This window comes from Gigantopelta aegis, chromosome 8 (genome assembly GCF_016097555.1).
Source record: "Gigantopelta aegis isolate Gae_Host chromosome 8, Gae_host_genome, whole genome shotgun sequence".
Classification (NCBI taxonomy): Eukaryota; Metazoa; Mollusca; class Gastropoda; order Neomphalida; family Peltospiridae; genus Gigantopelta; species Gigantopelta aegis.
The window spans coordinates 38,007,732-38,028,430 of record NC_054706.1 but is presented as its reverse complement, the minus strand read 5'-3'; the positions used below and the strand labels follow the sequence as shown (position 1 = coordinate 38,028,430).

The 20,699-nt window shown below is 33.4% G+C and overlaps 1 protein-coding gene across 1 annotated transcript in view; it reads right to left on the bottom strand.

Moving 5' to 3' along the window:
- LOC121380126 (extracellular serine/threonine protein kinase FAM20C-like) overlaps positions 1 to 20,198 on the bottom strand; it is a 31,219-nt gene extending 11,021 nt beyond the window's left edge. Inside the window, exons 1-6 of the mRNA XM_041508907.1 lie at positions 19,818 to 20,198; positions 11,433 to 12,138; positions 8,107 to 8,225; positions 4,794 to 4,872; positions 3,473 to 3,565; positions 2,823 to 2,935 (exon numbers count right to left, since the gene is read on the bottom strand). Of these exons, the coding sequence (XP_041364841.1) occupies positions 2,823 to 2,935; positions 3,473 to 3,565; positions 4,794 to 4,872; positions 8,107 to 8,225; positions 11,433 to 11,947 (919 nt within the window). The 5' untranslated portion in view covers positions 11,948 to 12,138; positions 19,818 to 20,198. The remainder of the gene's footprint in view (positions 1 to 2,822; positions 2,936 to 3,472; positions 3,566 to 4,793; positions 4,873 to 8,106; positions 8,226 to 11,432; positions 12,139 to 19,817) is intronic.
- Between the last annotated feature and the right edge of the window lie 501 nt (positions 20,199 to 20,699).

The window sequence follows — 20,699 nt, the reverse complement described above, 5'->3', positions numbered from 1 at the left end:
ATCTGACCGTATGTGAACTAATACATAAAAATAATATAATTTATAATACTATACAAGATTTAAATGTAAATAAAGAACAGAGACTTACCTTTGAAAATGTCTGTGACCGACTGCATATCAACTCAATTGATACTACAAAAATAATTCATGAATATCTCATTTTTCTTCTTCGCTTTTTGTATCATCGTAAAGTTCTGCAAAAACTGATGACATCAAGATGTCGGTGCACAGCTGAGTTTTTTCTTTAACTCGTGTCAATGGTGGAACTTTCTTAGAATTATATAATTATATCCATATTTTGCAGAAAGTATTCAAAACATTGTATTTAGCCTGTTGTGTTGGCTGTTGTAAAGGTATCTATTTTGTTTGCTACTAATGAGAACATTTACAAGACACGTATAAGCGCCGTTACATATGTTGTCGGCGCTCGTTATCTTACTAATTTAGACAGAAACTCTATAATAACTCACCAGATCTAGTTTAAACATATCTTTCACGGGATTGTAGAGATTAGCATAGATATTTTACAATAATTATATATTTAAAAACAGTTGTCGTAGCCAAGGCCGTGTCTTGCACACTCGTAATTGCTTTCTCTAAACAAAATCACTGAAAACAGTGATGATAGCAGATGTTCGCGAAATATGAGTATATCCTTCCCCATCTGTAAAGCAGAGCTTTTAGTTGTCAAATCCGTTTCAACAAAAAGTAAAGAAAAGGTGTTGCATCAGTCGGAGATGTGTGATACCGGAACTGATTTTTTAATGTCTATCATGAAAAAAATTGAAAGATTTCAGGAGTCCTTCAATTCAGTCATTCTGATAAAACAACTTCTTTACCAGAATGATATGACATTGTTTAAAATTAGCTTATAATAAACATGCTCTAAAGTATCGCAGACGTTTCGGAGCGTAGATATCCAAAAGTTAGAGCAGAAGGAATATTGTTTGAAACAGAGGGATCCGTGTCTGTTGGAAAATTGCATTCATATATGATTTTTTTTTATCACAAAGCTTTGTAGTCAGTATCGTTTTTAACATATAATTATATTAATATCACGGTATGACACAGATTTTGTACTCTCTGCAGTTCCTTATATTTCTAATTCTGGTTGGAAGGTATGTTGAAATCCAAAATGTCCCAGTTGCCCAAGATGTCCCGGGCTGGTGCTCAACCCAAAATGTCTCAACAAAGGTAACACAGCGGAAATTGAAATTAAACATTTTAGTCAGATTCCCATATTTTGATTTAACCTGGGTGTGACAAATAACATCTGGATACTTTGCTAAACTTTGAAGTCTGGATTTTCATCTTTTATAAGCACGGGATTGGTTTACCGTATGTACGATTCATAACAACCCTACTCAATAAGCTAATTCTTACACACCCGCTGGTGAGATCATCATTCGTTATTTTTAATAACACATACTTGTTAACAATTATACGCGCGTTAACATTTTAAAGACATAGGACTGGCTGCAACTAGGTTATAACAAGGTCACCAGTGCCATAGCATCCAATAAAAAAACGAACGGTCAAATCGATCACTACGTACACGATAACCTGAAATTGACTTATCTGTGATTGCTTGCTATCTATTAAAATGATCAATGTCCAATATATATTATTGTTATATACATGTATGTACGTTTCCAAACATATTCATTCTTGTGCGGGTGATACTTTTAATGATTTCAGTCATTTTTGAGAGCAAGCAATCACGACAGGTCAACTATAAAGGCAAGGGCCGTAAATAGGTTTTCGTTGGAAAGGCATTTTAAAAGTGGGGTTTTTTCAGGATATGTAAGAAATAGAATACAACATTCGTGTCCGTTAGATACCATTTATCTTACAACTCGTTGTTTAAAAACGTATCCAACTTGCTTTTGTCCGTTGTAAGATAAATGGTATCTAACTGACACTCATGTAGTATTCTCTATTTAAATGTTATTATATATATATATATATATATATATATATATATATATATATATATATATATATATATATATATATATATATACATACATACATACATACATACATACATACATACATATATATATATATATATATATATATATATATATATATATATATATATATATTGAGATCTTGAGAATAATGGTTAAAATAAATAAGTAACTTGTTAGCAATGTTTCTTTAATTTATTTGCCTTTATGGTATATCATTTCTACCGTTGCCTGTGTCATCAGAAGGCATAATTAGTTTAGCTTGATTACATAATTTAAATATTCATATACATATGTGTAGCTGTAGAACTATGGCGACACAAACAAATAAACATTGTAACAACGAGAATTATTACAAATCAATAATGTAACTAACATGTAACAGGTACACAATTGGCATTTAAGCCTATACTGATTCTCGAATCAATGGAGGGTTAAACAGCTTAACGAAATATATTTATTTAGTGCAAAAGTAGATAAACATTTTGTTCTTGATATACCTTGTATCTTGGAAATATCTTAAATTATCACCCACACAAAGAATGATTATGTTTGGAAACATACATACATGTATATAACAATAATATATATTGGAAATTGATCATTTTAATAGATACAAAAACTAACGTAAGTCAAAGTGGATAATGTTCTACAAATAAAAACAAATTTCATATTTGCTTGTTTTGTGTTGGTTAGTATATATTTACAACACTTAAACACATACGTTTAAGAAATGCTTTGTAAATTCGGCCTTTTACATTTTCTCATGTTTTTGGATGGTACAACACTTAGTGATATATTTATAGCTGGAGATTACATCAAAGTACTGCAAGAACATGCAAGACATACCTGGGGATATGAAGAATGTTTTGGCTAACTTATTAGTTGCCAGTCTCTTGATATCATGAGTTATGTTCACTACTCGACCTGCAGTCGGTGGAATTCTGTAGAACCCCAGCAGTCTGAATTAAAAGATGTCGTTATATACATTTGTCTGTGTCAATGTTGTCTGTGTCATCAGAAGGCATAAATAGTTCAACTTTATTACAGACTTTATATAATCATATACGTATGTGTAGCTATAGAACTATGACACACACACACACACACACACACACACACACACACACACATATATATATATATATCTATATGAAGTTTGTTTTATTTAACGCCACTAGAACACATTGATTTATTAGTCATCGGTTATTGGATGTCAAACATTTTTGTTATTTTGACATATAGTCTTGAGAGGAAACCGGCTACATTTTTCCATTAGTAGCAAGGGATCTTTTATATGTACCATCCCACAGACAGGATAGCACATACCACTGCCTTTGATATACCACTCGTTGTGCACTGGCTGGAAATGGGCCCACAATTTCCTGCACGCGAGCCTGAGACGTGACTAAATCGTAAGTGTATAAGTGAACACAAATAGAATGTCCTATCCTAATTTACTTTACAGTATATAAATGTGAATGTAATGTACAATTTACCTGTCAAGGTGAAAGGCAGCTATTTCCGCTGTATGTCTTTCGAAGTCAGAGAAATAAAAATGGTTTATCAGGGTTTCTGTTTCTCGTGAAAATCTGAGGAAAACAAAATAAAACTCTTAATATTATTGAATTAATTTTTTTGGTATGAGAAAACATAAGTCCATATTTATAAGGCATTTTGACGACAGATCAATGTTCTAAAAAAAAAACTATTTACAAAGCCGTTTTAATTTAAAATGTTTTATATTCACATTTACAACTACTTTAACACCGAAACGTGTTTTAACATATCAAAACAATTGTTTATTAAAGGAGAGGACAATTAAGGCATTTGGCCTGGTATGCATATTCAACGATATATAATGCACATTATTGCTTAATATCAACACGTATAATCGTATAGTTAATTAATAAAACGGTTAAATGTGACAACTATTATATATAACGGGCGCAGCTATTTTGTACCATCTCAGTGAGTACGCCCTCTGGCGAGCTGGTGGTTACGTAATACTTAACGCGTAACGTCAGGAATGAGCCTTAGAACTAGAGAAACACAATCTACCTGGTTTTTGCGGGATGATAAATAGTCATACATTGCAATGTTCTGTAATAATACACATCCCAGTAAGCCAGAAATAAGTATATCCAGCACTATATATATTATTTTTCAATACAAATTAAAATACCATTGTCAAAGTGGCTACACAACAAGTCGAAACAATGTTTTGCCCATGCATTAACCTACGTACTGAAATGATACACGGAGTGTTTTCTTAGTTAATTGGTTTATGCTGTTAGTTGCTTCTACCTGTGATTCCTGATTGGCAGGTGTGTATTTGATTGGTAACCGGACGAGTCAATTAATTGACGCTGTCTAGACACAAAAAATACATACCGGTATTGTGGAATATTACCTGTCGCCCCTAAAATTGTAATGGACATGGTTTATTACTGTAAATAGTTCTGTAAAACTATTGATCAAGTAGACTTTTCCATCTAAAACCACAGAACTGACCAATTACGTAGTCCCAAAGAAAAGAAAATTATCACTTGGGTATCGTGGGTTGTCGTTTTTGCTCCAACGTAGCATATCAATAGGCCTAATAGTGTACATTTTTCCTTTGGATTATTTAACAGAGAAAAATACTATAGCCCCATTTTGTTCCGTTAATGCAACTTGGAATATATTTAGTTAAATAGTTTATTATATTATTACGTCATTTATGCTGTTTTACAAGTCAGGTTGATCAAAGAGAAGCGACTTGTTGAAAATTACTGCTTTTGTTTACACTGTACAATCTACAGGATACCATATACGTACCTCATCGGTTTAAAGAGTGCATGACCTTCGTCGTTGAATATAAATATAAGTTTAAGTTGAGTACCACCTTTCTTTTGCTCTGAAAACAGAATATAGTGTATTACAATTACCACTGTATACAGTGGGCCTAAAACAACAACAAACAAACAACTATTCAAAACTATTTTATTATGAATTAAAGGTTAGGCGCTTAAGCGTAGGCGGTTTTGGCCGTGGGGAGTGTCAGGGTATGTCCGGGGGGTTGCCCTGTTCCCCTTACCCGCTCCTGGCGGGTCACACCGTGGTTCCCAATAGGCCTGGTGTCCCTCCCTTTCTCCCAACCACTAAATAACTTCCTGTGGCCTTGGCCTAACCTCCTACCTTAACCTCTTTACCTCACCAAGGGCTAAGATTAAATATAAATTTTATGTTTATTTTCTTTTTGGCTGCCCGCTCTTAAATTAAGCGCCAAAAATGTTATTAATTTAGTTTTATTTGGATTTTTATATTATTATTAATTTCGAATTGCGCAAACAAAAAACTTAAATTCCCCTATTATATTTTGGTTTAAAACTAAAAATTGTCCCGTAAATTTTCTGTCCCGGAGCCGGCCCCTGGCCTCCAGAGACGGGCCCCGGGATAGACATGCTTGAAACCTCTGTGGTATAGGAGCATGTTAAAAGATTAAAGTCAAGTTAAGTTATTATGAATTAAGGTAATAACACTAGGAAAATAGTGTCAAAGCGATAGCAAAGTAATGATTTTTATAACTGATACAATTTTGCAAAATCTAAATTTTGACCTAATATTTCATCATGTTAATCAAACATTTACACAACTTGTGGACGTAGCCCTTTTCTTTATTAACAGCATATACCAGTCGTGGGATACGGGCTGGGATGGGGGGGGGGGGGGGAATCAAAGAAAGGGTTGGCCAATGCAGTTCGAGATTCTGAACAATCAATATAATGGCTATTGTGTGTATATAATACATCAAATAACACCTATAGTTAGTAACACTAAAATTATATTGGCCAATACGCCAAAAGAATAGTTTTTTCTACCTTTGTAACAGTGGGGCGGCTGACAAAACAAAAAGTACACTTTTGGTTAAAAGCATAAAACTTGGCACATATATACCTTGACCCATTACAAGCATTTACAGATATGGCCCCAGGTCAGCGGCGCCCCCTGGTTGTTAGGGAGGATCTACAAATGTCCCCCACCCCTTTTATAAGATGTTTCCAACTAATAAAATCTTTGAATGACTAAAATTGCATACTAAATATAGGTTCATGTTTACCACATCAGTGTTTGTATATCCAATGAGTTTCTAGTCGTCCTAATGTTTACACGTAATGCTAGGCTCCGACTACCAATTGCCACTAGAAAGTTAGCCAAGTCGACGATTGCGTTGTAATTTACCCAACTCCCGACTTAGATGGGTGCACTCAGGTGGGTTATACGACGAGAAACAAGTTGTAAGAGCGCTCAGACTAGTAACTGGACAGTCGTAGAAGTCATGGCAGTTGGTAGTTTGAGACTAGCAAAACCCAAACTGGATTTGATTTTTCATTAATTTCGTACGTATGTATATATATATATATATATATATATATATATATATATATATATATATATATATATATATATATATATATATATATATACACACACACACACACACACACACATATATAAAAAATAAAATGAACTTTGACCAAGTACAAACACAAGGACGATCTGAACACATTTACTGATATTGTATACAGACAAAAAAAAAGGTATTTAATGTGTAATTATGTCCATTAAAACAGCTTAAAAATGGCAACAAACTTGGGATAATCCCTTTAAAATCATGTTTACGTTGTCATACGGTTTCTTGCATCTCTTTGCATATTTGGGTGGGACGTAGCCCAGTGGTACAGCGCTCGCTCGATGCGCGGTCGGTGTGGGATCGATCCCCGTCGGTGGGCCCATTGAGCTATTTCTCGTTCCAACCAGTGCACCACGACTGGTATATCAAAGGCATGTACTACCCTGTCTGTGGGATGGTGCATATAAAAGATCCCTTGCTGTTAATCGAAATGAGTAGCCTGTGAAGTGGCGACAGCGGGTTTCCTCTCTCAATATCTGTGTGGTCCTTAACCATAAGTCTGACGCCATATAAGCGTAAATAAAATGTGTTGAGTGCGTCGTTAAATAAAACATTTCTTTCTTTCTCTTTGCATATTTATAAAAGCTTATTAGCCGAAAATCAATTGAAATGAATCAACGTCACTTCCTAAAGTGATAAAGATTGTTTTTAAATGTTTTGTTTAACAACACTACTAGAGCACACTGAACGTTAAACATTTGATAATTCTGTTGTATTATCTTATTAGGTCACACATTTTCTTAATCAGCCGAATGCACGCCACCTCGACCCCCCCCCCCCCCCCCCCCCCCCTTGCAAAATTTCCTGCGCACGCCCCTGCACGCCTGTACACTGTGTGAGCGTGTCGGGTTTCTACTTGTGAGATGCAGACAGAATTATCAATATTTTATGTCAATGGTAACAATACATTTGAAAATGACCCTGGTAAATGTTAATATGGTGTCAAAGTTACGCATTTCAAGCCGTTCAATGGAGAAGAGTTTCTCAGCCGACGTCACCACGTCGATTATCAGGGAACATTAGCATAACGCACTCGCAACACATAAGACGTACACAATACATAATGTGTACGTCTAACGTAAGTGTTACGAGGGCTTTGTGTTATCGGGCCCTGGTCTGCAACGAAAATAACTTAAAGCGACAGACCCTAGTTTATAAACACTAAGACGTATGTTTCACTATTAAAGCCGGTTTTGATAATTTAATTTATTTTATTATTTAGAATATTAATTTTGTTACACCTGAAGTGGTTCTGATCATCCAAGTTTTTGTAATACCCAATTTTTATTTTTTTAAATAATTCTAAAAAGCGCACATTCGTCTGAGAAGTAATGGTTATCGAGACAAGCTCTATATATTTTTAGACGGTATTTCCCTGTTTAAACATCACAGACTTTTTAGCTTCTCTCTGTTATAACCTTATGTGTGTTGCAGTTTTATAGATCAACTAAAGTTAGTGTCCATTTTCACAGGCTGAAACTTGAAACTGCGCCTTTAAAGAATAACACATATTTCTACGTTTCATTAAAATAAAAAATATTAGTGCTCACAGAAACACTGCAATTATTATTAAATATTAAATATTTTGAGCCCTAAAACAGTTAACCAAATCTTCACGTGCATGCTCACTGCATCCACTAACTGGATTAATCTGGATCTTCATACTGTTTGACTTACCGACATCGACTATGGGAAGTGTGCTCAAATCACGAAGAAGTCCCCCTATGGCTGGATCTGCCGGGTCATACAACGCGTACTGGTCTATCCCCATGTGGAACTTCTCCCAGTTTGAATACCTAAAGTGTAATATAGATATTCATTCACCAATCTAATTAAAATTAGCTCCACTATTACATGTGGATCTAATAGCAGCCAGTTGTAGCTCATGTCCACCAATCAAAACCTTACTTGCAGAAATTCTAGCAAATTACTTGCAGAAATTCTAGCAAAAATTATGTTATATTGTGTTATATTTTACTGGAAGTATAAATGCACTGCATTACATTATATTTATTTTATGGCATATGAATATATTAAAAATTACAAACAAAATAAATATAAGAGTAATTTAAGCATCTTGATATCATTTGAGCGAAGTCACTGTTGTATTGATAGTAACTTATTTTTGTTAGTAACTAGTTATGCGTTATATTGATAGTAATTATGTGTTGCATTGATGATAGTTGTATTGTATTAATAATAATTAGTTATGTAAAGTTGTGTTGTAGTTTTATACTATATTATATAATAATTGATTAAGTATTGACAGTAATTAGTTATATACTAAATTAAGTAGTAATTAGTTGTGTTATATTACTAATACATGTAATTGGTAGCATTTAAGCTAAGTCCTTGTTACATTGGTAGTACTTAGTAATTAGTTATGTATTGTATTTATATTGTGTATTGTTTTAAAGCCTTTGAAAAAAGAAACATAATTTTGTACAATTAAGTTTTCCCTGCAAGTGAATGTGAATGCATAAGTAGACATTTTTTTTATATATCTATGTGTATCTATAATTTAGTATTTATTTATTTTATAAACATCATGTTAATACTCATGCTCGCCATGTCACTAATGTAACCGAATTATGTGTCAATACGATTTTACGTTATACAAGTTGTATACTAACACTATATCTGTTAGCAGGGTTCAACTTGTCTATTGCCAAATTAGTCAGTTGCTCTTTTTTTTACAAAGTAGCTACAACAGTAACATTAATATATGGCTACTAAAAGTTTGCTTAAATTAACCATTTTATAATATTTTTCAAAGAAATACTCAAGAAAATTGGCTGAAACGAAATTATTTGCAGTGATAGCCCATAATCAGTTGTGTTTTATATTACATACCAATGTATTATACACTATATTAGATACCAATGTATTATATACTATATTAGATACTGATGAGTTATACACTATATTAGATACTGATGAGTTATACACTATATTAGATACTGATGAGTTATACACTATATTAGATACTGATGAGTTATATACTATATTAGATACTGATGAGTTATACACTATATTAGATACTAATGTATTATATACTATATTAGATACTGATGAGTTATACACTATATTAGATACTGATGAGTTATACACTATATTAGATACCGTACTAATGAGTTATACACTATATTAGATACTGATGAGTTATACACTATATTAGATACTGATGAGTTATACACTATATTAGATACTGATGAGTTATACACTATATTAGATACTGATGAGTTATACACTATATTAGATACCGTACTAATGAGTTATACACTATATTAGATACTGATGAGTTATACACTATATTAGATACCGTACTAATGAGTTATATACACTATATTAGATACTAATGTATTATACACTATATTAGATACTGATGAGTTATATACACTATATTAGATACTAATGTATTATACACTATATTAGATACTGACGAGTTATACTCTATATTAGATACTAATGAGTTATACACTATATTAGATACTAATGAGTTGTACACTATATTAGATACTAATGAGTTATACACTATATTAGATACTAATGTATTATACACTATATTAGATAATAATGAGTTATACACTATAACTGATGAGTTATACACTATATTAGATACTAATGTGTTATACACTATATTAGATACTAATGAGTTATACACTATATTAGATACTAATGTGTTATACACTATATTAGATACTAATGAGTTATACACTATATTAGATACTGATGTATTCTACACTATATTAGATACCAATGTATTATACACTATATTAGATACCAATGTATTATACACTACATTAGATACTAATGAGTTATACACCATATTAGATACTAATGTGTTATACACTATATTAGATACTAATGAGTTATACACCATATTAGATACTAATGTGTTATACACCATATATTAGATACTAATGAGTTATACACTATATTAGATACTAATGAGTTATACACTATATTAGATACTAATGAGTTATACACTATATTAGATACTAATGTATTATACACTATATTAGACAGAGTATGACAGATATTTTGAAAAGTCACTAGCCACAGGGTTAGTGGGTTTGTGAAAACCACTAGCCCACCAAGATAAAGCACTAGCCCAAATTCTTGATCAATTATAACTGGATTTTTATCTAATTTTTGTAAGATTACACATTTACGACTATAACAGTAAAATAAAACAACACATAAATTATGTTGTAACTTTCAGTTTTGTCGTGTTGTACGTTTGGTCTTTTGTCAAGTGTGAGCCATCGTCATTGTCCCGTTTTCACTTTTGCCCTAATATTAAATATATATATATATATTATAAATTTAATTGGGTAACTAGACTATTAAAAAGAGCCTAAAATGTTAACAAGACATTGGTCATTTTAAAAGATACAAACATTAATGGGAATCAAACTGAATAATTTGAAATAAATTAATAAACTAAATTAATATTCGAATTTCTTTTGTATTAGTAATTAGTTATGTACTATATTATATAATAATTAGTTATGTATTGTATTGTATGTATGTACTGTATTTATATTTAATGTACTGCAATGTATTATTTTGTGATGAATAAATAACTATATGGTGGATTATGGTTAATGTATGTGTATGTTTAATTATATGATAAACTATGGATAATGTATTATGTGTATGTATAATTATGTGATATATATTTATGTTATGACTAATGTATGTGTGCCTAATAAGAACTGTTTGTTTAAATACACTCGTGGAATACAGAAATCAGAAAACCACATATATGTAGTTTTGTCTATATATTGTATTCATAATAATTAGTTATGGATTATACTGCATAGTAATTAGTTAACTGATCGTAAATAAAACTGAACACTGGACAATATCTTTTGATAAAAAAAAACATACGTTAACATTAACGTTACAGTTGCGTTAGTGTTTGCATTAGTAATTGTTGTAAAATGTCTTTATATTTGGCATGACATGGCCTTTACTTATTCAGCAGCTATACTCACCCTTTATAATTCCTATACACGGGTAATCCAAAACCTTTTCTCTTTTTCAGTTTTCTGTCATTTCTTAAGAACTTTAAATAGGAGTCTTGTTTTTTTATCACTAAAAACTTCTCGTTTCTCTTTGTAAGCTCAGTTAACATATTGGCTACTTGTTGATCTGCATAACTGTGTTTTGTAGGGGCGCCTCCAGCAGCAGGCGACAACGTTTCTGTTGTCGGGTTATTCTTTTCTTTTGTCAAAAGTACGTGTTCAAGATCAAAACTGCCAGACGTCACCTTGTGTTTGCCTGTTCTGTTCTTGCCACTATCACCGATTTCGTTCAGACGGTCTTTCACAGACGACATAGTCGCAGTAAGCCTATCTTCTCTAACCTTGTCTGGCTGCAGACGCGGATAATACGTTTTCGATGACCCGAACATGTTCTGTGTAATAAAGACTGTAAGCCAAGTACACGACAGAAGTAGACAGAGCGCTGCAATGTAAGACGTAGAACGCAACCTCCGCGCGAGGCGCATATTTTCTTCAAATCACTGTCGCCACACACCTGTACCCATGGTACGGGTTAACTGCCATTATGTGAGACTGTCACACATCTCCCAGTTCAATCACACCATGGGTTTTTATTACCAGTCTGTGTAGGCTGTCGGTGATTAGTGTTGATTTTCTCCCCCAGTGTGATCTCTTGTTGCAAGCCATAAATGCACATCTGAAAAAAATGAATCGTACAATGAAATTAATTTGTAATCCGACAGGAGAGATCGACAACACTCAATACTAAAGAGAATTGTACACTTTGACAAAGAAACTGCACACACTTTGCAATACTCTCCGTGCTTGCCTTTTTTAAGTTGTTATCGACTGATATTTGATTGCTTTGCTAATCTCAACGCCTTCTAAGGTACGTTCATGTTCTGATGTGATTTACGCATATCAATCCCACAAGTTACTAAATCATGTCTAACACAATGGGGAAAACAATCTTTAATATTTTCTCGTTTATAACTTATTTGTGAAATCCGATTCAACAATGAACTAATTTGTATATTTCCTCTACAGAAACGTGAAATGTATACTACTAGTCTGTTCACTATTAATCATTTTTATTTTAAGTGGGCTCAAGTCAGATTCGCTTGACCTTTCTTAGAAAGAAAGAAAGAAAGAAATGTTTTATTTAACGACGCACTCAACACATTTTATTTACGGTTATATGGCGTCAGACATATGGTTAAGGACCACACAGATTTTGAGAGGAAATCCGCTGTCGCCACCATATGGGCTACTCTTCCGATTAGCAGCAAGGGATCTTTTATTTGCGCTTCCCACAGGCAGGATAGCACAAACCATGGCCTTTATTGAACCAGTTATGGATCACTGGTCGGTGCAAGTGGTTTACACCTACCCATTGAGCCTTGCGGAGCACTCACTCAGGGTTTGGAGTCGGTATCTGGATTAAAAATCCCATGCCTCGACTGGGATCCGAACCCAGTACCTACCAGCCTGTAGACTGATGGCCTAACCACGACGCCACCGAGGCCGGTGACCTTTCTTAGAGAACATTCGTTATTTTTGGTATCTTGTGAGCTGATTACTTGACTAATCTGTGAATAATTACACTTTCTTTTGACCAACCCCAATCGTTGTGATTCTTAACAGTATAAATAAATAAATAAACAATTTTGTTTAATGGTATAAGTAATGAACAAACAAATGGATAAATGTATTTACAAATTATTTATGAAATCCGATTTAACAACGCGAACAATACCAACACTAAGCACTCACAGTCTACACAATGGTAAAAAAAAAAAATTATGTGATTGTAAATCTATAACAATGGATATAAATTATTAATCATCTTTATTTTAAGTGGGTTCGAGTTAGATTCTCTTGACCTATCTTCGAGAAATTAATTCATTTTAGTATTGTGTGAGTTAAGTGACAAACCTGTGATTAAGTAAACTTTCTTTTTATCACTCAAAACAGTTATGATTTTTTAAAGTATAAATAAATAAATAAATAAATTTTAATAGTATAAACAAATAAACAAAAAAGTTAATTAATTAATTAATTAATTAAAACGCTTTATTTTACATTTCTAACTGTACAAACAGAAGTAGAATTTTAAAAGCAATTAACTACGGACATTTCTGTAACGCATAACATTCTGAATGCAGATTTCCGACCGACGCATACTGACGCAGACCGACTTATAAAAATGTTCTTTTGCCTGTGTCGGTTTGCATCAGTCGGTTAAAGTTTGTTTTGTTTAACAAGACAAGACAAGAATTTTTTCTCATAAACTGCACCGAGTGCAGTATGGAGAAAATATAAACAAAATAAGTTACAAAGTGTTTTCTGTAGTGGTAATGGACATAATATTTAAGTAATATTAACCCGGAAGACTGACTCTCTCAATGACAATTTGCAAATATTTACATAGTTTACACAAAAGTGATTTTTTAGTTGTAGAAAATAACTGGTAAAAGGTAATTGCACTTGCTCTATTGGTATAGTAACTAGGTATATAAACATTTCGATCAGTAGATAAAGACGTACATTTAAAAATATAGCGAACCTCATCACCAACATCAGTGTTGCACAAGTGACATATTCTGTTTTCTCTCTCAATATTAAACCATCTACCGGTTTCAATAGGAAGTCTGACATATCTAGTTCTAAATTTACAAAGAATTCTAGCATTTTTTGTTGAGAGTTTCAACAAATAATTTTCTAATTTAAATTCATGCTTGAACATTCTGTAGTTAATACCTTTTGATGAGGCAAATTTATCACTATTCCATTTTTGTAAGTACTGTTCACATAGTATTCGTTTAACTGCATGTTTTAACAACAAAACATCCACCTGTGTACATGAATATATATTACATAAACCACATAACGATAGTGTACATTGATTTATTAATCATCGGCTATTGGATGTCAAACATTTTGTAATTTTGACATATAGTCTTAGAGAGGAAACCCGCTACATTTTTCAATTAGTAGTGAGGGGCCTTTTATATGTATATGCACCATTCCACAGACAGGATAGCACATATCACGGTTTTGATATACCAGTCTTAGTGCACTGACTGGAACGAGAAATAGCCCAATGGGTCCACCGACGGGGATCGATCCCAAACCACTGGACTACGTCCCGCCCGTGCATCAGTCGGAGACCTGGGCCCACATTTTCGAAGCAATATTAGCCTACGAAATCGTAAAATCATCGTAAGCTATGACGTCACTATGGCGTGTGCTGTAAGGACGTCACACCCTACGATGGTTTTACGATTTCGTAGCGCTAAGATAGCTTCGAAAATATGGGCCCTGGTACTGATGTTAATGAAACCTGACCCACGTTAAGCCAACGAACGTTTCTCTAACGTTCGCGAATTATTTGATTGGTTTCCGACGTGGCCATTTGGTTTAACGTCAAGAGCATAAACAAAGTTTGGCGGACGTTTTTCAGCTCGGTTTGGCTGAACTCTGTGCAGGTTTTGTCGATGTTTGTGACGACTGACATATAGAAGGGTCCGGGCCGACAGAATGTCAATATGTGTAGAAGTCATTTGTTCGGATTGACCGTGAGCTTGGTCATGTGAAACGTTGGCTGCGGGCAAAATCCAATTTTCAAACATGATAGCTAATTCAACACACATACAAACATAAAGGTTGTGATATAACAGTGACATAACAAAACACCTGGTTTAATTAAATACCAGGTCGACAAACACCCCAAATACCACCATGTATTATGTACACAAAGCAACCGTTATAACATTTTATACTTATGTGGAATATATGTTTTCTAGGGGTGGGTTTTTATATTATTGTTTGGGCTTTATTCTGTGGGTTTTTTTTTTTATTAAAAGTCATATATATATATATATATATATATATATATATATATATATATATATATATTATATTATATTATATTATATTATATTATATTATATAAAACACCACCACCAGCAGTTCAGTAATTTAATTACATGTTTCGGCATTTTTGCCTTTTTCAAATTAACAATCATATCATCAACATGAAAATTCCAAAATCAATAGACAACATAACATACTGGATTTAGGCAAATTTCCAATGATTTGCGTTACATATTTTTCTTGCTATTCAACTTCAAAAAGTGGAGACTTTTTATGAATCATCCTGTATATACTGAATTAGGGTTTAAGTTGTTCGCAAATCCCAAAATGTGAATTAAAGTTCAGTTATAGATTTTATTATTAATTCGTCAAGAAAGCTAATTCAAAAATTGCATTTCGTTTGTAAATTTACAAACATTTTGGCTGTCTCGCTAATTAGAACTTTACTTTGATAGAATGTTCTGGCCCAATTCGCCAAAAATGCCAATAATTATAGGTGCTGAAATAAAACCCTGACTTTGTGATAGAAAAATGCGCAAAATATATATATAGTTTATTGCAATAGCCCTACTGGCCTTTGAGCATTCACAATATACATAAAAATAAAATGAAATACGGTGGTATATGAACACACAATCATACAAAGATTTTTTTCATCATACAGGATTTCATATTATCTGTCCTTATTCGTTACATTTGTATTTTCTACACACATGGGCATACAATAAATTGGAAAGCATAGCCTTATGGCATACATAATACATCTTTATTTGATGTATAATCCTTGGGCATTACCTTCATGACAGTCAATACGTTTCAGTATCCATTCATAAAATATGTTCTACATGACGTCCATTCTGGGCAACTATGACGTCAAGTCTTTGTTTAGAGTTACTGATCTCTGTTAATGGCATGGATGTCCCTCTTGTACAAAGATTAGCATCATAAAAAGACATATACTAAGTGTGACCTGATATCTAAAATTTAAAATCCAAAAGAGTTCTGTTACACGAACACGTAATTAATTAAACATATACGAAAATTCCGTCGTGTTACGGAGAAACTTAGATGTATAATATATTATTCCTTAGTGGAAATGCTTTAAAACAGTGCATAGCTAAATTTCTTAATACCTGAGCATTATTATCGTTACACAAATCAATGAATTTGAACATACAAGGGTATTTTCTAAAATATAGTGGAATATACGTTTTTCGTATGCTATCATACAGTAGACAGACAAACAAGTACAAAATGATATTCATCCTATATGTCATTATATATATAGCACTTTCTGTCTTCTAATTTAACAGGGTTAGGCTTGTTCCATCTTCCTGTTTCAACCGATAATCTATGTGATGCTACACAAAGTCTGGTCAATGCAGATCTAATATTCTCAACATAAACATAATCCAAATATTGCTTATAACAAAATAATTGTGAAAAATGTTTATAAAAAAAAGTTCTCGAGGATTCATTTAATCGTGACCTCCAGTCGTGTACATATATATCTTGTAAAAGTTGCCGTAAAGCTGACAAAAACAAATTTCATTTGTAACACCCTGGTTGTTCCATGCTTCTGTAAACCCAGTGTCATTCGACAAATTAATCTGATTAGGAGATACAACAATGTCGTGTAACATCATATTATAGCATATTTTAATATATTTTCTATCAGATTCAGATGCTTTAATAATTTTTAACCAAAACTTAATAATTTGATAGTGTCTATTTATTATCAAAGAATATCTTCCCAATTCACCATACACAAAATCATTCTCACGGTTCTGTTTTACCCCTAATGTTTGTTTACAAAACTTCAAACACAATACCCAACCCTACTGTCAGGTAGCTCATAAAAATAAGATGCCGGTAATAAGGAACCTGAATTAAAAAAAAAAAAAGTCAAAGAAAATGGAAAACAGACAAATATATTCAAAATATTTATAAATCAGCTTCATTTATGATTTCTGTAGAATATGCATCTGAAATTTGAAACGGATGTTCTTTGTTTAATGGATGCCAAAAACCTTTAACACGTTCAACTGAAGAATAACAACCATCGTTCCATCATTTGAATCTAGAAACGCGTTAAACCTAAATACAGGTTTAGCTCTACACTCTCCGAACACTGGAAGGATTAGACGTTATATACTATATTTAAAATAATGAATAGTATAGCTTTTAATTTGTTGGGAGGTTGTTGGGTTTTTTTGTTTTTTTTGTTTTTTTTTTGTTTTTTTTGGGGGGGGGGGGGGGTTGTTGGGTTTTTTTTGGGTTTTTTGTTAGTAGTAATAGGGCCTATTACTACTGTTGTTGTTGTGGGGTGGGGTTTTTTTGTGTGGTTTTTTTTTGGGGGGGGGGGGGTGTTGTTGTTGGAATTTGTTTATTGTTTTTGGGGTTTTGTTATTATTAAGTAGGGTTGAACAACGTATCCACTTGTAAACTAAGGAACTAAAAACATTTTATTCCATTTGCTAAAATGTTTTTTTTATTTTTAATATCATGTTTACATTTTAAAAATTATCTTCAGAATACGTTGAAAACAGAAATTTAAAATTGTAAAGAAAATATCATATTTTAAAGAAAGTAGTTGCACCAACTGTTTACAAAGTGCATCCATTTAATTTTTGCGAAATTGAAAGGAAAAGTAATTGCACATGATTTTTTTCGTTGGACGTGATGAGTAGGTAATTTAAGTAGGTGATAAAGAAATGTCTGTTATCTTTGACATAGCAACATTTAGCGTAATTAACACTTGGATAAGTGACCACCAAGCAGCACAGGGTGACGTAGGCATTACACGTGTCGCACGTGCATGTGCTGTCGTACGTGAGGAAAATGATGCTAATCGTAACTGGAAGTGGTAATTAGCGATATATTTAGCGGCAACGGGCAGTTGTCGTCTGTCACGCTGGCTCATTAATCGAGATGCTGTTGTCAGATAACCCGGGCTGAGCTGGTCGAATATAATCACGAAAGTAATATTTTATTGTTCATTAGAAAACAATATCATATATTATCTTTCTGTCTTACCATATATCGTTTTGTAATCAGATCATCCCAGTACCGGCCTCAAGTGGTTTCGTGGTTAAGCCTTTGGACATAAGGCTGGTAGGTATTTTCGTGCTTATATCCAATTAAGGCTCAAGCACGCTGTCCTGTGCACACACACACACACACACGCACACACGCACACACACACACACCTCAGCTATCTGGGCTGTCTGTCCAGGACAGTGAGTTAGTGGTTAGTGGGAGAGAAGATGGTGTAATGGTCTTACACCTTTCACGTTGAGTCGATAAAACTCGCTCTGGGTTGCGAGCCGGTACCGGGCTGCGAACCCAATACCTACCAGACGTATGTCCGATGGCTTAACCACCACACCACTGAGGCTGGTTTACCATTCAAGTGTTCTCCGATCGACCGACATTAAACACGGATAAAGCATTACCGGCTTTCCGACAGTGAATCAATGCTAGCACCGAAAGACTGCCAGTAAGTGTAGAAACACTGACACACGGAGGTGGTCGTTAGTCCAAACCGTTACGAAACACATCGGCGGTCGATGTGCCTGCAATTAATACAACATACATGGCAAACCAACTGAATCTTTAACAAAGGGGCTGGCGGATATTAAACCAGGGTGAGTGCAGACCAAATCAAAGTGATCAGTTTAAACCATATGGCATTCATTATTTCAAACATAATTTATGTCTCAGAAAATAAAAGCTATGTATATTCAATTAGATAACATTAAATGACATTTGTCTTTTAAAATTAACATAAATACACTAGCAATATAATAATAATATAGAGTAATTTGAGTGTATATTACCTGAGTAATTGAAAAAAAGGTGTAAAAGATAAAAACCATTTTCAAAAGAAAAAAACAAATATTTTTATAACATACATACACACGCAGACATGGAGAGAGAGAGAGGGAGAGAGAGAGAGAGAGAGAGAGAGAGAGAGAGAGAGAGATGGACAGAAGACATTAGGTTATCCAACGTGAAGGAGATTTTTTTTCTTAAATACAACTGCACGGTGTTGGTACAATATAATATACTCATTTAGACAGAAAGTTTTGATTAGATGTTAAAAATAACCAAAACCATGAAATTATTATCGTTTTTAAATAGGTCTACACTCGTTTTACAGGTTTTAAAAAAACACTAGAAGTAAGTACCTGTAACTTTAAAGTAAAGAAATTGGCATATATATCTTTACCAAAAGTCTTAAAACTATTTAAAAATAAATATTTCATTTATTTATTTGTTTCGTTATTAATCAATCAATCAACCATTTTATACATGCTTACTGAAGGTTCAAGCACGTCTGTCAGTCTTCGAGTTACCCTGGAAATAGTCAAAGACCTGCTATCATTTTCCTAAGGATGCACTATTTAAAAATATCAAAGGATGTTGACAAAATATTTACCCTTTAGTACTAGTAAATGATGTATTGTTAAAAGTTATAGCAAAAACTAAAATACTTACCTCAATCAACACGGGCATTATCTGTGTTATAAGTGTAGTTTGACTTTAGTTTCTTTGAAAAAACAACACCGTAGGACACATTTTGGGGAAGAAGCTGGCAAATGTCTCTCTAAGCGCATACAGTATTTCTTGTATCTTGTGGCAAACTGTGCACTTCGGTGTCTTCTGGATAATAGTTTGCATACAAATGTTTGCCGCGTATGATAAGCGACGTCAAGTGGAACTGGATACACCTTGTAACAGCCACAGCGGCGATCAGCCAGTCCGACAGGCCACAACGCTGCAGGTAAGAGCTTCGTTGTTTACATACCGGCGAGCTGGTCAATAAAATCGAACGTAGTTATGTATATTTGATTTTCAAAACATCTTCACTGCAAACTAATAGCAACTCTTCCAACTGACGTAGATTACTAGTGTATAAATGACAAAAGACATATCCATCGGAGTTCATAATAAAACGCATAGCAACATAGAACTTGCAAAGAACAATCCTTTCAAATCAACTAACAACATCTTTGAAAACGGTATTGATGCTCAGTGTGACGTGCGTACATTTCCCCGTGTTGAGAAGTTTCCGCTACCTTTCACTGACTTTCAAAATGACATTTTCTTTTGTCACATCGTCTTTGAACCATTCTGCTCAGTGTCTTTTACACAAATGTTTCAAAACTACCATACGACTCGAGTTCTGTTTGAGAATTAGTGTCGTCTTTTAGACAAATGTTTTAAAACTGACAGACAACCACAGTTCTGTTTTAGAATTTAGTGTCGTCCATCACACAAATGTTTTAAAACTAGCAGACGACTCGAGTTCTCCTTTAGAATTTAGTATTATCCTTTACAGAAATCTTTTAAAACTGGCAGACGACTTGACTTCTGTTT